The sequence below is a fragment of the Heliconius melpomene genome, chromosome 13 (genome assembly GCF_056956725.1).
Source record: "Heliconius melpomene rosina isolate 202511_hmr_F chromosome 13, ASM5695672v1, whole genome shotgun sequence".
Classification (NCBI taxonomy): domain Eukaryota; kingdom Metazoa; phylum Arthropoda; class Insecta; order Lepidoptera; family Nymphalidae; genus Heliconius; species Heliconius melpomene.
Window position 1 is genome coordinate 14,953,281 of NC_140401.1, and position 18,551 is coordinate 14,971,831.

At 31.2% G+C, this 18,551-nt stretch overlaps 1 protein-coding gene across 5 annotated transcripts in view; it reads right to left on the minus strand.

The window, feature by feature from the left end:
* Sox102F (transcription factor Sox102F) overlaps nt 1-18,551 on the minus strand; it is a 235,113-nt gene that overhangs the window by 38,897 nt on the left and 177,665 nt on the right. For 4 of the 5 annotated variants that reach the window (XM_085195736.1, XM_085195734.1, XM_085195735.1 and 1 more), the window contains one exon: nt 10,559-10,718. In XM_085195736.1, coding sequence (XP_085051862.1) covers nt 10,559-10,718 — 160 coding nt within the window. The remainder of the gene's footprint in view (nt 1-10,558; nt 10,719-18,551) is intronic. The other variant, XM_085195738.1, reaches the window with a different exon arrangement.

Here is an 18,551-nt window from a genome sequence, read left to right on the forward strand (position 1 = left end):
GTTATATAAACAATATGGCACAGTTATGACATAATATAAATAAGTACTATATTACACATACGAAATTAGTCATACAAAAGAATATGACCAAAATAAGAAAGATTCAAGATAATAAAAGATGAAACGGAAACGCCGCATTCGTGTTTTTAATCTCGTTGATTAAGTAACAGTACGTACATTATTCGCGCGAATTCAACGTTAATTTTTTTACAATGTGCTTAAATACATTTTATTAGCTTAAAAGGCTTTTTAAAGCCTTATGTGAAATATGCAGGAAAAGATTGTTTGTTTTTCGAAGGTCGTAGATTTGATTTTCGGGAGTGAGTTTTTAGATCCAATTCTGTTTCCAATAAATCGTCTAATTTTTTCTAGATTTAGATATATTGTAATAAAAACAATACGAAATTATTATAAAAAATGCGGTCAATGTTACTGTTTAAGCAGCATTCCATAATAATTAACTTGTCCTTAGTACCATTTTTAAGAAACAATTGTAATTATTTTTAGTAACGGAAATTGTACGAAGGTTTCATAACGAGATTGTTTAAATAAATTAAATAATTATATGTGTGATAATGAACGGATTATTTTCAAGATCAAAAGTTAATTATGGTTTGATGTCTGATAATGTTGTTGTACCAAAAGTTAAAATATCTGGTTTTATTTATTAATTTGCCCAATTTTTGAGACATTTGAGCGCTTTTTATTGTTTTACCAATGCGTAATATACTTATTAGAAAATAAATATTATGTTTCGTAATTCGGAAGTAATTTATGAGTTAGAATTTACAGACCAGCTTTTCTGCACATGGTACCTATATTGAAAACAAAATGAACGTTCATCCCGCCAGTATGTGCGACGTCACGTTCCTTACATTTTGATGAAAATATGTTAAAATAGAAAAATTCCAATACTTTATTCCACAGATGTTTAAAGTCTGTTTAAAATATGTTTTATAATTGAAACTTACTTAAATAAACTTACTGCATACGAAATATCATTGATTTATTTAATTCTTTAATTGGCTCTTTTATTCTCAGATCTAGAATAAAATATAAATCGCCTTAAAGAATTTCACAAAACATACATTTGTAAAGAGAAGCCGTACAAAAACGGTATCTTCCAAGATGCCCGCTAAAGAGTATAATGCTTACGTCTATTCGTATTTCGAAATCAAAACACAAGAGCTCAGTGTATAGAGAAAAAATGTAAAAAGAAAATGGAAAGTCCGATTCATCGCAGCACGGTCTATTCAGCAACAACTTATTAAATAAATTAATCGCAAGTTGTTAGAAAGGAAAAACTAAGCGGTCTTCTCATTTATTCGAGAACAAAAAGCGTAATTCCTTAAAATCTGGCTCCATTATGTTTCTCATTCAACCTACACTGTAGAAGAAAGCCCGCAAAAATAATTGGAAAGTGACGGGAAGGTGGTTAGTGAGGAGTGCATGTCGATGTTCTGTCATTAGCTGGTTAAATATACTAATTATCTATGGTATCTATACTAATATAATAAAGCGGAAGAGTTTGTTTGTTTGTTTGTTTGTTTGTTTGAACGCTAAGATCTCTGGATCTACTGGTCCGATTTACTTTGTTTTTGTTTTGTATGAAAGCTGCATTCTTCAGAAGTGCTATAGGCTATATAACATTACATTACACATATAAACTAATATATTTTAAAGTACTTTCTTATTTGACATGCAATTTATTCTGCCATATTAATAACAACCGTCGCGTCGCTACGCAACCGTTACCGCGACGTTTGGATATTCATCCTTATGAAAATAAATATAATAGTCACTTTTAGCATTTTATTTAGATTGAAATTATAGTTTAATGTATAACATTCTAATAAATAATTAAGGAGATGTCACTGATTCAAAATGACCTAGCCTTCGGGCGGCACAGTATGAGTATGACCGACGCGAAAATATTCTTATAGTTCAAGCAGGCGTAGCCGCGTCCGGGTCCACTAGTTTCTTATAAAGCTTTGTAAAGGTATATTAAATGTTAATTTAACTTAGAAAGAAAAGAGTGATATGAAAGCTAATTAAATTAGATATATAAAGTTTACCAAAATTCACATATATATGAGAAATGTTCTGTATTTCCAATTTATTTCATCTATATTCAGTATACCGAACTATCATTCCAGTATCTTATACAAAAAAACTGTAAAAGCAAAAAAAAGCTCGCTTCACAAGAATGTCGATAAAAGAAAACTCCGTCTCTACCGCCGTGGGCGTGGCCCACATTCTAACTTTTCATCATTCTCCTTGCCTTCCCGGCTCATTGTGTCCGTGGGAACCTTTATTAACTCTATAGAAAAGCGTGAAAGCCGTCCAAGAAAAGCATTTGTGTGTTCTCGCTGAATACTGACAAAGAACTGCCTCAGTGTTGATTTGACTCGCTTTTCATACCCATTTTCCGAATCAGCTCGCCATTGGCTGTACTGGTGTTGTATCGGTAAATGAGTTTCGTTTGTGAACCTTAATTTGCTTCCCAACTAGGGTTTTTGTTTGCGGCTCCTTGACGTGAAAGGATTTTGGCATCTTTTGTCCATATTGTTTTCGCTTGCTGTTTATTTTCCGGGTTTTTCTTTTTTCTGATTAGGTATGAGAAAAGTTACAATGTAAGAAAATTTTAAACTGCTTTTATATTTTCCAACAAGATTAAGATAATCTAGATTAGTTTAATCTGGAGTAGTTTACTCCATTTCGAATATTATCCGAGTTTAAAATGTATATTTGAAGATCCTTTTAATTAACGCTGGAACAAGAATAATAAGACAAACTGCTAAATTAGTAATAGCACTCATAATGTTGCTACTCAACAGCGCGATTCGAATTTTCCTTACAAAACTTTTCACGACTTGTTCGTGTAACTAAGCGTACACTATTTAATTATGGAACTCCCTCCCCCTCCCCCACCCCCTACAAAAGGGGCAGAAAATATGATTTTCTCAAAGGTTTCTTTCTACCTCTTGTAAGAATTACGTTTTCTTCAGATGCGGTCACTGAAGACTGACAGTTTCTTTTGCGGTTGAATTTTTATTATGTCTTTAGAACGTTAAGTCGTTTTTGCTAAAAATATTATTTTTTATATAATACACGTGATCTTATTTAGATATGTACATTAGAAGGTAAACATTAAATTCTCATTTCTTTTCTTTCGTTGCCTAATCTTTAAAAAAGTAAAGAAAAGAAAAGAAATTTTTATTCACACGAGATCTAAATTACGAAAATGCAATCACTGTAATTAAATAATTATCACATTGAAACGAGCAAAAATATAAATTTTCTTTGAAACTTTCAAAGTATGCAATAATAGCCGACAGATTAACATTTCGAGGCCATAAGCTATACTGAAGTGAAATCTTTAAAAAAGGCGATCCTAAAAGCTATAGAGAAAAACTATCTTTCGTATATTTATAGCCTCGCCCACGTCGGTGGCTCATTGAAACGTACCATTTAAAAATAACTCGCTATACTATATAATGACCGTTTCTAATAACTGTGTTGGTAAATTTAGTTCTATAAATACTTAAAGCCGGCGTGAAACAGATACGCTTCACTACTGAGTAATAGCTGCTTTTTTCATCTGGGATTTTTTAAAAACAATATATTGTTACAATTTTTGGTCAAATATATGGATTTTCGTTAGATTTTTTTCTATTTAATATGTAATACTATTTTAGATTAGGTGGATACTGTTAAATTATTAAAAAAAAATCTTTTTAAAGATTCCCCATATTAACTTAAAACATAATAATCAAAACAATATTATTAATATATTCTACAATAATAATAGTCAAAGCATATTTGACTTGCATATTACAATATTGACTCTAGCAACATTTTCCTTTCCATTTAGCAAACGTGCGAAGTCACGGGGCCACATAATAATTAATCTAAAACTCCGCAAGCCTATATACCGGTATCGACAAGTGATTTGACAGCACTATTAGGCTCGTTCCCATTCGATGCGGTTTACTCTGATTGACTGTACATACATACATCATTCAATATTTACCTATTTAAAATAACCACTTACACGCTCTGCACAAATTAAAAGCACGACTCGATGATTAATCTTGACTAGACATTTAAGTATTTACTAAATATTAGTGATGTACACGAAATCTGTAGTATTATTAATAATTGTTAAATGTTTTAAAATTAAGAGTATGTAACATGACTGGTTTTGGGTTCCATCTTCACTCGAAGAAATGAAATATTTGTCTATTTTCATTTCTTCGATCTGGTGTCGAGGCAAAGTGCGGCGATGATTTTCCCCACTCAACAAGCATCACACGGAGTATCTTAACACTATGTTCCTTCTACCTACCCTGCTGTGTGCGGGATACAGGGTGAAGCTGATTAATTTATTTATTTGTATTTTAATATTTGTATTTATTAATAAATTGCTTAAGTAATAATTGAAAACAGACTTGAGGTTGTGTAAATCAAATGGTTTCCCGTCTCTACACTTGCAATTTGAGCGGAAGAATGCAGACGCGTTACAAAATTTTACGCAATAAAAATCCATCGAACCAAACCAGTTAGAGGAAACCTAGGCGATACTAGAATAAAACAAGTATGTACATTAACGGCGATACAACTTTAACTAGATACAAATAATCATTAAACTATGCATTTATTTTTAAGCCAAATTCAAAGGACATGCGCAGCTTTCGTCGACGAATCAAAGGAAACTACAAAGGCGTGACCATTTCCATCGAGCATTGTGTGAGAGCGAGACAGCAAATATTTACGTATCTAACAAACGCTTGCTGGCGATGCGCAAAAGAGATAGGCATCGACAATAGACGATTGTTATCCCCTCCATGCGCTGCCCTAGTAAAAGCGTTCGTGCGAATTTCACCATTACCCTTTACAATTTTTCGAGTTTAAAGCTGATATTCGCGTGGTAGTTGGTTTTGTATAATACAGCCAATAATTTGATTCGTCGGCTATCATTGGGAAAACAATGGATTGAGTTATGTAGGTATAAATAGATATGATCGACATAGAAAGTAGATTGGTGACGTATGGGCGTGGGCGGCCTGTTCTGTCTCATACTAAGTCGTATATATACTAAATTGGCTATATCAGTCAACAATACAATCTAAACAAACTAAATTTAACTTAAATCGTTAATTTAAATAAATGAAGCGAGTTAAAACACCGTAAAAGCACAAAAACTACGCCGAGATTAAAATAGGTCATTAAACGTCGCAATTAGAAATACTTTTATAATTGTAGCAAAAATTAATTATGAAGAAATATCTCGCGATGACACAAAACGCTAGGTGTTTATTTATTTTTTTCCATTTTTTATATAAAACCAATTGCTCTATAGCGCGGCGGCGGAACGTAAATATAAAATATTTAAACATTTTAAATCAAACGTTGTCACGTGTCCGTCGGTTTCTTTCACAAACTAATTGGTCTGACGGTAACCCCAGGATTTTCACGATTCAAATGCATTTTTAAATGCATCTCGTTGACATGTGCGAATTTAGCGGACCTTTTAATGTAAGTGACAAGTTGGTTAAGAGTGCGCCGCTTGTTTGAAACATCGCGATGTAAAATATAAATATAAATATAATTTGCGGAATATTAATTTTGTCAATATTACCCACATACGTGTTTTTTGTGAGCGAGCTCAAAAGATTTTACACATTTTTTACACGTAAGTACTCGGTGTGATGAAGTTATAAGTGTTGGGATCTGTATACTTTTTGTTTTAGCTATATACGAGTACAGGTAGGTTGTTTAAAGCGGGTCATATTAGGATTTACGATGTTGCTCGATTTTCTTATTAAGGGAAATAAATTGATAAATTATTCGTGTTCATTTGAACGTTGAAATTGGCCTATTTCTTTTCTAGAACCACGTTTTAATATATGAGGTAGTTATATAAGAACTTTATTATGAAGATGATTTGCGCTTAATTTGTACTGGGCTTTGAAAGAAAACGTTTTTTTTATAGGATGCTAATTTAATATATCTACGATATTTCACAGTGCAGTGTATGGATATTCATGGGAAACTGTCAGATTTACTAATTTTCATATAAAAATGAATTTATCTCGATTGAAATCCACACAATTCTCATAGTTACACATTCGAACGCTGTATAAGTATACAAATGTATACATATGCATATGTCATTATATTAAAATCAACATTTCCATTCCCTACGCACAATTAAAAATATTTACCCCCAAACATAGGTTAACATAAATATAAAAAAAGGAAGGAATAAAAAATGTCCACCCCAATAATTTGTTTTGTCTTTAATTTTTAAAAGCGTAACGACGGCCCAATGAGACGCATCCCTTACTGATTGTCAATTAGCGACATCAAACGTGCTTTTTGCGAATTAAGTTCCCGTTCCCGTTGCCGTTGCCGTTCATTTTTTGTCCAGTTCTCGACGGGTGAAGTACCCGTTTTTCCGTTTCATTTTCATTTTGATTCTCATATTTCCGTTTGTTTCATTGGGCACAATGAGGGGGCTATCTTTTTGTAGGGTGGTATATGGAAGTAAGCTTTGTGTTGCTTTATATAGGTATATAGATACCTATATATAAAATATAACTTATGGAAACAGCTTTACAAGTTAAATCTGTAAATGCAGCTAAATTAATTTGCCGACTTCTTATTAAGAACAACTGAAAAACTCTGTTGATAGAAAGCCTCCTTTATAATTAAATACAGTCTAATTACATGTATTAATCTAAAGAAATTATACATTATTAGTTTTATTTATATATTTTTTAAGTCCACGACCTTGTCCAAATTGACTTGAGCCCGATATTAAATATAGATTTTAATCGGTATATTTATAATTTTTTATCGGGTTAATTACATTTTTTTATAAATAATTTATAAAAAAAGATAAAACATAAATATTTTATAAAAAAATGATAAAACAACAGTTGCATTGATTAAATTATATTTAAATATTAAATATATATTTTTAGGTATGTATGTTTAATCTAAGAAATTACATTTAAAGTAAAAACGTCATTGTGCCCACGCTAAAATACCTTGAAATTATTATCTTTTCAAGATAAATACAAAATATCTTATTTTTACGCTCTAAATGATTCACATGTAGGTTGAACCTGCGTCCTCTACCTCGGCAGAACATTCTACATATGGTTATACTACTCGTATGTAAATAGATAAGTCAATAATGTAAGTCTTTATTTATTATTAATTATTATTATATCAATAATTATTAATAATATGTTTACTAATAATAACCTTAAATAATGAAAATTAAAAGGGAACGGTTTACTAGCCACGAGCGCTCTTCAATCACTACTTTGTCAGTGACAAAACTCTATAACGACTGGCACTTTTAGTGATATAGGTATATGAGACAATCCTGTAGGTATATCTATTTAATAGAAGCAAATATTATAATCAATTTTATTAGATTCACGTTATATCCCGCAGATAGCAGGTTAGTCAGACAGAAGTATGTATATAACAGTTTAGTATAAAGTGGCAGAACTCTATGTCCCAGAGCGAAGAAATAAAAATATATCAATTTCCTTAGTGAGAATCGAATCTACAACCATCGCGTTTACAGACAAGTACTTTGCCACTGTGCCACGGCCTTACTACTGTTATACCTAATATACTCATACATAATTTATCAATACAATACATAGAAAACACGTAATACCACGTATCTAAACCAATCGAAGCCAATCGAACACACCTGTCTGGCAGGAAGACAGAAAACAACGAATGATGTGAAAAAAGGGGTTGAAAAAAAAAGTTTTTTTTCAGGCAGCCAGTATCGAACGCCTATTCCGAATGAATCCGGAATGGAGTCAACAAAGGGACGTTCGTTCTGTTTGAAAAAAGCGCGAATACGAAACGCGAGGCGGCCATTACCCGCACCCATTTGCGCATCTATGGCGGGCCTCTTCAATCCGTACAGTCAACAATTGCAGGGTTGGTACTTATTTGTGGGTATGCTGGTAAATGTTTAGGGAATATTATGTGTCGTGGGGTAATTGGGATAAGATGGCTGTTTAATTGTGCGAAATATATTGTACGTTTAGCCGTAAAAGAAATAACTAACTAACTGAAAACTTGTATGTTTAATAAAGACATTTCGGAATAAACTAACTAAAGATTTAGAACTATACGTTAAGTAATAAAGAATGCATTTAAATATTAGGTATATATTTTGTATTTAGCACTTTCATATTATTTATAACAATCGGGCTAACTTAAAATTCAAGGCAGTCTTAACATTTTGCTTATTATTTTTATCCTAATAGTATTACAAAACAAAATAAACTAATATGAATCTAATGACACCCCGTCGTCGTCGCCAGCCCTGCACGGGGCATGTGATCGGGAGTTGTTCGAGTTTTTATCGCTGATTCATTAGTATGAGAGTGTCTTTGTTGCAGTCGACTGGCGCCCCAGTGCAACCCAGCACAGCACAGGCGTGTGTGCGTCTGCGATCAAAGAATTCACAGTGGAAACGGTAAATTATGATTTGTATGGATATGTCGAAATATATAGATAGGATGGTAGAATTTAAGAATTACTACATTTTTAAATTTAGGTAATTGTGTTTTTTATGGAATTTGAATTAATTTTGAAGTATCTGTGCTGGGAAACATTGAAAACAAAAATTTACTGACTAATATTTGGTAAAATATAGATTATAAGAGCATACAATTCTAAAATAAGATATTAATGTTAAAAATATATGTAAAAGTTCATAGATATTATTTAACAATTATTTTGCCTAATATTCTTATTGGTTTCAATTTCAAATTATCATTTTAAATGAACACCCTAATATTAGTATTTTCTTTGAAATAATTTTTTTACAAAACCTAACCCTACCTCTACATCACACAAAACACCACATAACACTTCCACACCATGTTCTACGGCTACACACAAACAGACCAACACACACATATTCATCAAATTGATTTGAGATGAAAGGATTTTCATTACTATTGTATCTGAATCCGAATTAAAGACAAATTGCACATTCAATATTCACAATCAATACGTACTACCTACATATTTGCAATCAGCTATTTTTGTATACCTTTTTCACCTTTTATGTTTTATGAGCGCTTAAATTGATGAACCTACTATATGAGTTATTTAGACACTTTTTGTAATGGGGTGGCGATGAATAGATTCGCTTTAACAAGAAGCTTTTTAGTTAATATGACTAATATAACGTCAATTAGTATATCTATCTATATTATAGATATCTATATAATAGATATGGGTTTTGTATGATAAATGTTTCTTTTTTTTTTTATTTTATTAGATTTTTTTTTTATTTAATGATAATTATAGTATTAATTGAGTTTTAAAAACTACATATGAATCTTTTGTTATTAGTTCTCATTAAAATTCTACTAATGTTTGTTCCACTTTCACGCAAATACTGCTGAACGGGTTTAGATGAAACTTTTTAGTAATATAGCTTATACATCAGAACAAAATATAAACTACAATTAATGTAAGGATTTTACTTAATTTGGCTATAACATAACAATAATTTGAAGCGAAAAAACCGTGAGCAAACCGCTAGTATTAAAATAAACAAAATTATGTATAAAGTAGTATTATATTATGTCACCTTTTTTCCTTTTATTGATATAACATTTTGTTTCCTAAAACACTTAAGCCCCCTCTGTCCAGACGGATGTTAGCATGCAAGGTCACGGAGCCAGATTTGAATACAACCCTCTTTGTAGCTTTTGTGCGAGAACTTTATGGAAATTGGTTGATCTTTTTACAAAGAACTAAGTAGAATGTATATAACTTAATAAGCTTAGCCATTGTGGCACAGTTGGAAGGTGTCCGCCTGTACAATGATATTTATTCGGGTTAAGGTTTATATTTAAAATATTATTGATTTCTCGAAAATAGACTAAAATTTTCTTATTAGACGTACGGAAAATATATATATTTGGTATTTATTATATTCGTAATGTATGTAATTATTTATGGTAATAACTAAATATGTCTTTTATCTACTTGATTGGAATGTTTATTTAGTTTAGTAAGTAAATATCTAATTAGTAGATATTGATTGATATCTTATGAATTTGTATTGAAAATAAGTTTAAAATATTATCTGTTTTCAGTATCAAAAAAAGTAAAAATGAGCTTTTTCATTTTAAATTTCCAAAGGTTCCTTTTCAAAGGATTCTACCGGTTTTTGTTTACCCTTTTGCAAATTAGGTTTGTTTCGCCTCGAATCGACTTTGTTGTTAGAAACTTTTAATAGAATACATTGTGTTACTTTAAATTAAATTTAAATTTGTACCCCGTAGGACTAGGTAGAGTCGCCTGTAACTATTTCTAATGTAAGTTTAAAAGAACTTTTTCTTTAAAAAAGCTTTTTTTTTTATATATTTATTAAGAGCTATCATTTATGTAAATATTAATTTATATTAAACCTACTATTTATAAAAAAAATATTAACATTAAACAGAATTATAATATTTTTGTTATACCATAGATTTACAAAAGAAATTCCTACCTTTGTGTGTTCCTGTTGAGAGAGTAGCTGCTCTCTAACCATTTGCAGCTGTAAGATCATCTCCGATAGCTGTCGTTCCTTCTCCAGCACACTCTCGCCTGCTAAAGCCTGCAACGCCGCCGCGTCCAGCACGCCTCGTCGGTCACTGTCAAAGTAAATACTACATATACATGCTATTTCTTGTTCTTTTCTTCATATAATATTTATAATTATTTACACAACATAAAAAAGTTGTTAATAAAATATAGGTAAGCATTTCGACGTAGTTTTTATAATTTAGGAAAGGAAATTGATTTGAAATAAAAAAAAATATACGTTTTCTAGTAAAGTATTTTTTCCCTAGTGAATAAAAGCAGTTTAAAATGCACATAAACAAAATATTTTGTGTCAAAATGTCAAATAGAAAATGAAAACTGTAAAAATTAGCTAATTTAGTAATTCCTGTAGATTCCGTTATGGGGGATTCTGGTTTATTAGATTTTTATTAGTTCTACAAAAAAAAAATAATTATTATTATTTATCAATAAATTCAGAGAGAAATGTAACTTTTGAAGGAAATTTTTTATTTTAGTTTCCCTTTACCTTTTCTTTTGTCATAACAAAAAACAAATATAAAAGATAACAAACAATATAGATATATGTATATAAAACAACCTTCCATTTAAACTTATCAATCATAAGAGTGTATACGATGCACTGATTCCACTCCGCGATAAGAGTCCATCAGAAACAATTAATATCGCGATGCGTTTCTTTCGCTTTGATTGCTGCATTGTAATTTTAAACCGGAAAGTTATTTATGTTTTATTTTGGTATATTAAGTATATTGAGATTTTAAAATTATTTTAAAAGAACAAAGGATTCATATGTCCAGTGGTGTACATTGAATATAGATCAGAGGTCGTACGTTCTAATCCTATTTGAGGTAATTATTTAGTTATTTAACAAATATAAATTTTATTACTTTTTTTTAGCGTCACGCTGTATCCCGCACATATCAGGGTAGGCAGAGGGAACATAGTGTTAAGACACTCCGTTCTCCAATTTTATTTGTTATTTATTTGTTTGTCGGATTATTTAAAATTATTACTAATTTTCATTAAAAAAGCTCCCTTCGTGTAACACAAAAATAATAAAAAAGTGCAATACAAAGGTATTAAGAATACTTTTATATTATTATATAACTGATCATAAAGAATAATAAGAGCGCTATAAGTAAATGTCAAAATTATATGATACACATTCGAGGCGTGAATAATTCATTTGGACCCGCGAACTTTAGTTCTGGTGCAACCGACAAAGGCTGTTTTTATGAACTTTAAAGAGGAAATACTGTTATAATGTAATTTAAATTATATTGTGAATACATTTGCATTAAGGGTAGCATTTCAAATATTAAAATAATATATAAAAAATATTATTGATCCTTTTTTGTTATATTTAGTCATCTTCAAGTTATTGATATTTCATTCTGTTCTCTACTTATCATTTTAAAATAGTAATTGCGTATAACAAGTGTTAACTCCAATAATAAGATTTCACCTTACTATTCTGTTTTTTAGCTTTTAGCTATTTCCGGCTCATAGCAGGGTAGGCAGAGGGAACCTGGGAACCTAATGTTACGACACTCAATTCCCATTAAACGTTCAAGCCTTATTGTTTACTAAATTTTTAAATTAAATGTAAGTACGAGTAGGTATATCTTGTAAACTAGAGTCTATCTAGAGCAGATTCGCAAACACGGCAACTGAGTCGAACTTCATTTACAGTTCAACGAAATACTTGTGACGTATATCTTGAATTATTAATGTTACATCTGTATACTGGAACTGAATTCATCCACGAATTGTTATTATAAAAAATAATAAAGGCAGTTGTGGCGCAGGTTAGGTGTTTATTTCTTCTCTCTGGCACCGAGGCAAAAAGCCCGGCGTTAAATACTGCCCATTTTGCAAAAAAATCGGCGAAAAGTGGGGAGCGGAGTGTCTTAATTCTAGGTTCCCTCTCCCTATCCTGCTATATGCGGGATACAGCGTCAAGCTAAAATTATAAAGCACAGCACAGCTAAAATAATATGTTTAAAGGAGGTTTAGTTTATTCAGAACTATAAACATAAAATTTGTATAAATATAACGAAAATATGAAATAAACAATCAAAATTATCGGAAATCGAAAATATTTCCTTGTATCACCACACAGTTAATTAACTATGACTTTTTCCATACAGCGTACGCAAAGAAAACATAATTATAATGATTTATTAATTCTGGGTCACAATGGGTCCACTTTCACTGGTGCAACCGGTGCCCAACCATGAACGTAACGAGGCCTAATTAAGAAATTCATTTTTTTGTCACTTAATATTAAGGAAGTACCCATCAAAATATCGTTCGAGTTATATTTACGTTAAATACATATCCATTCTTTGTAATAGTAAGAAGATCCTCAACTGGGAATCGAATCTGAAATCAATGAGTCTCTTTTTTTGTTTAAGAATTTTTTCACCCTAGAACTTTCTTTTCTTATTGAAACATCATTGATCACCCATTATTAACCTAAACAATGTTTATTTAGTAGATAAATAAAAAAATGGTGTCACATAGTAATCGAATACACGACCTCCATAGTAAAATACAATGCTGAACCAGATGTTGGACACATGTGGCTTCTCTTATGCAAACACATGTTTTTAAATCTTATTGCATAATATTCTTGTGAACTCGCGAAAGATACAAAAATTAAATACTATTGGCATAAATCATAATATCGGAAATGATATGCCCCACAGCGTATATTGATTTATTGTATAATAAACGCCTTAAAACATATATGCAAGAGTCATTAATAAGTTTAATGTATACTTTCATTATTTTTTTTCGATTTATATGCAATAAATTTAATTGATCTTTAAGTTTTTTTTAAGTCAGCTTCACACTGTATCCCGCACACAGCAGGGTAGGCAGAGGGAACCTTGTGTTAAGATACTCCGTTCCCCATTTTCTGCCGAATTCTGGAGGCATTGCGTGTTGTGTGGCAGAACTCAACGCCGCGCAAGAGCGAAGAAATGGAAATATAAAAGTAAAGAAATATTTCACTTCCTCAAGTGGGGATCGAACCCACAACCGAAGCTTTTTTAAAAACAATTTTTAAGCATTACTAAACCAAAATTAATAATTTAAAACAAAGATATTTAGAATAATATCTCTAGCTATTATAATATTTATACAAAAGCCAATTTTTTGTATATTTTTTTGTTAGGAATGTAGAGCGCACTCTAAATAATCGAACTATCTCAATAAGTGCAATCTCAACGGTACCGACACACCAACAGTGGAATCGAAGCAATGTTTTATTTTCCTGTTCACTGGAACGCCACTTGTAATTTATTGTCTCGTGAATAAAATACCTTGTTTTTATATCGAAAAGAATGAAAGCTCGCTTTGTGATAAATTGTAGGAGCTTTTATAGCTTCATTTTGTATCAGTTTGTCGGATATAAGTATCAGTGGAAGAAAACCTATGACGCTTTAATATGATCGTATAATATTAACATTAATTACAAAGAATATGATATACTTACTTGTAACAAACTAGGTGAAGGAATTGTTAAAAAATATAAGAGTCGGGTAAGCAATATTCGACTTCTAAGGGGTTGTTTTTGGGGTTGAAAGTTTGTATGAAACTTCGTTACTACAAATGCTGGGAGTCTCAAATTTTGTATGGTCGTCACTTATAGGACGTAGGTACTCATGGAGACAGAAATTAATAATAAAGTAGTTCACGCAGGCGAAGCCGCGAGCGGACCGCTAGTTATTATATACCTATTTGAACATATATAAGTACATACGTTCAAAATAGATGTATTTAAAAGTCTCTCAAAAGTAAAAATATTTGGAATATTCAAGATTAAAACAAATATTAATACAAAACACTCCATACAACAATAGCATTTACGATTCATTCGATTACAGATACAAAAAGTCAATTCAATTGATTCATCAATTTATTTTTGAGACTCTTATACAAATTTAAATAGTCGATCGAAAGCTCATCTGTTACCACATACGTACTTAAAAAAAAAGGGCCAATAAATGTAATTACACTAGGTATCTACTAAAACAAAAATGCTATCCTCCCTAGCTAGGGTGACTAATAGAGCGGCCACTTCAGCTGGATCGATACTATTTTATCAATTTAGAGTTCACTTCAACATCGATTACGGTTTATTTAGTTACGTTTTGCTGTAACTCGTTTTTTTTTTATTATTTTTTTTAGAGTTATATTTATTTATTTTAAATAATGGGTACTGTTATAGCAATTCTATGTGATATTTTATGCTTTGTTATTTTAGTCATTGTAGTGTATTAAGTGTGTTTAAATTCGTTACTTTTGAGTTCTTATTCCACTTAAAGTATCTTAACATTAGGTTCCCAGGTTCCCTCCGCCTACCCCGTAGGTTCCAGATATCGTCAATAAGGTCTTCGCACTTAGGTTTTACCAAAAAAGAGGGTAGCGAAACACTCGATTATAATAATTAAACATGATATTAAAGAAAAATTCAATAGTAACCTTTGCATTACAAAACTCGAATCAAATAATACGTAGAGCATTTTTTAATTTAGCAAATGTTTTTTCAGATTGTATAAACATACGTTTCTACATTTATTTTACTGTTATTACATAAAGCATTTTTAATAAACATTATTGTTTTATATTTAAAAAGTAAATTTATCCTATTTTTAATAATTTTATATGATTTACGCTTTTTCGTATAAATTCGTATAAATGATATAAATTCGAATAGTGATATATAGTATTTCGTATAAATCTGAGATAAACACGCGTAAATCTCGCCCCCCCCCCCCCCCCAATATAAAGAAATGTTTCGAATACAATCTACAGTGTCAACTTCATTTTGCTGTCTTTATCAAAAAACAAAGGCACGTATTTTGCGAGGAAATCTCGCAAGGGTTGACGTTACGTCATTAAAATGCATAGGGGTTGTTTAGTAATACATCGTGTTCCACAAACTCTTAGTGCGGCCCTTGTATCGTATATTTAGTGGCATTATATGTTGAAACTTGTTAATAATAATTCATTTGAATATTATGTAATTTTGTGCACTAACATTATAACTGTAGATTGAAAGTAAGGAGAGAGAAGAGAAAAAAGAACTTCGACGCTACTTCCTTCCAATGGAAAAATAATTTATTCTTTCTATTAATGTAAACTATTTATTTATATAAGATTCTTTGTTCTTTTATAATTTTCTGTATATTTTAATTTTTTTTTGTTCTTCCTACCCTACAACCTCGTATCATTTCAGCGTCTTTATAAAATTTCTTAACATGTTTCATCTCATTTCGAACAGCCTGTGTAACTTTGAAAGCTTTTAAAACTTCGAGACACCCAATATTCTGTCACGCCCACCTGACGATGTCATAATTATAAAAAAAAAATGTTAAAAAAACATGTCTTATTACGTCATTTTAAACCTCCCTTTGATATTTTTTCGATCAAGCTCCTTTGATTTTGAAGAAATGAGATCGGCCCCATTATTTTCTCCTGTAATGTTTGAACGATTGATAGCAATTAATTATGATAAGTAGATTAATTCTGCGTCTTTTGTGGACATTTTAATTATTCCATTCTGTTCATCGATATCAAACGACTTTTTGCATAGCTTTTGTAAAGATTTTGACAATTATCGTCTGCCGGATTTTTTTAGTTTTATTTTCCATGTTAATATAAAAAAGAGCTTTTCTGTGTAACAGTTGTGACACAATGAGGGTTTCGAAATGTAGATGTACCTACATATATTTGACTCGAAGTAATTTTAATACATAAAAAACACATAAGGCTTACAGATATTAGATTTATTAGAAATACACAGTGTCTGGCTGTATTCAGTTATGAGTTCCATTCCCAATCGGAAGAATGATTTACTTCTATTTCCTCTGGTAAGAAGACAATGCGCGATGTTGAGTTCCACTACTTAACAAAGTCTTGAAAAATGGGAAATAGAGTGCCTTAACACTACTTCTACAAGTGGGATACAGCATGTACCCAAACAAACAAAGTAGTTTAAAATAAACTACTCCACCATCCATCTACATATAACAAATACGCGTATCGTATCGCATAAAGTATGCACCGCTACCGCCGCGGCCTCAGAGCCGACACAATTTGCCGCAACAATAAAAAATCCCTTAACGCCAGACAACAGCGAGTTGCCCGGCTATCCGTCTTCTTCTCCCCTTGCGACAGTTTTGAAGAAATATGTGGACATGGGACAACCTACCATAGGTTATTGCTAATTTTTTTTTATTGATAAAAGAATTGATTGTGTAAAAGGAAAGCTGAGTGTCTTAACACTATGGTGTCTATATACACCTAAATGTAGGTATGTTAAAAACATTTGGAAAGGAAGTGATGCCTCTCGAAATTTTATTTATAGAACACGAAATACAAAATAATCTATTGTTCCCGATAAAAAAAATTGTAGGTAAAGCTTTTCATACTGAGTTTATATATTTTATGGCTATAAATAATTCTACTGAGTTTTTGAGTTTCCTCACTAAATACGCAATAAGTAAAACATTGTTTTAAAATAATTTCGATGTAGCTTTATAAAAACTTATGGCTCAGCGATCACAGGACTTAGAAAGGTTCCGACAGGCACGGGTTCAAATCGCGCTACCTGTTTATACGTTTTCTAAAAACTGTATTTTGTTATTAGGTAAATGTGGAGTAACGTTATAAAAATGTTTTTCCAAGTCCACATCCTTCTTATGCTCACGTCAACAATGCACTCATTATTATTTTAAAAGGCAGTCGCCGGCTCGTCCGTCATTCGTTGCGTTTTTATAGGCGAGTGTTTGCTGTGGGGGGAATGATAGCATATTAAATCAGGTTAAGGTCATATTTAAATTTTATGGTAACTATTCTCTTTTTTATTACTATTTATTATTTAATGCTATTTTTGTAAGTATAAGAAATTAGTTTTAAAACCGTTTAGATGTTTGTTGACATAGTAAATATACTCAATGTTAGTTTTGTAAATGAAACTGTAACTGTTGCATTTCCTTTATCTTTCTTTATTTATTTTTGTCTATTTTTGAGCAATTATTAGGTGCAATTCTAAGTCACCATCGCACTTTAACTATTGAGAACTAGTATTTAAATAAAATATGAAATTCAAGTTGTCCGTTTCTTTTAATAGAAATGTACCTAACTACAAATACCTATAATATCTATATAACAGTTACTCCATTTACGTATATTTGCGTAACTAACTTAACTTTTACAACCGACATTATAATAATACGAGTTTTGATACCAGACGTCCTACGGTCATCTTATAAAAGCTATTTGAGTAGAATCGCCCATAAACGTGCAATGCCAATAAATAAAATGGACCGGACGATACGATTCTACGTTCAATAAAAGTACATAGAAAATGTAAAGGCGAATGTAACATGAATTCTTCATTGGAAAATTGTATGGCCACGTTAGTATTATCATTTTTAGTGGTATAACATTCAGATGGAATTTTTGATGCACCGACTGGCAACACAGCTCTGCTGCGATTGGTTGTTCTGAATATTGTATGAGCCAATCACGGGGCCGCGCTTACCGCTGCATGCCAATTTCAAATGATGAAGGCGGCAAAACGATAAAGTAACCGTTATGCAATAATTGGTTCTGTCACAAGTTTTCATTGGGAAATTGTAGTTTTTATTAGATTTTTCTTTTTTATACGAGTGTTCGCCATTTTCCGCCTGTTTTAGAGAAAACGTGCCGGTTAGTGGAAGATAATATTTTATTGTTTAATCAAAATGGTAGAGGTAGCGTTTGAGGATTAGTTCTGAGTTTTTTATTTTAATTAAATAAAGGTAGATTACTTCTAATAACTAATTAACTTTCTGGCAGTTCCTCAGGAAACAAAACATTTTTCATAATATTATTATTAAATCTCAAAATTGAATGTGCTA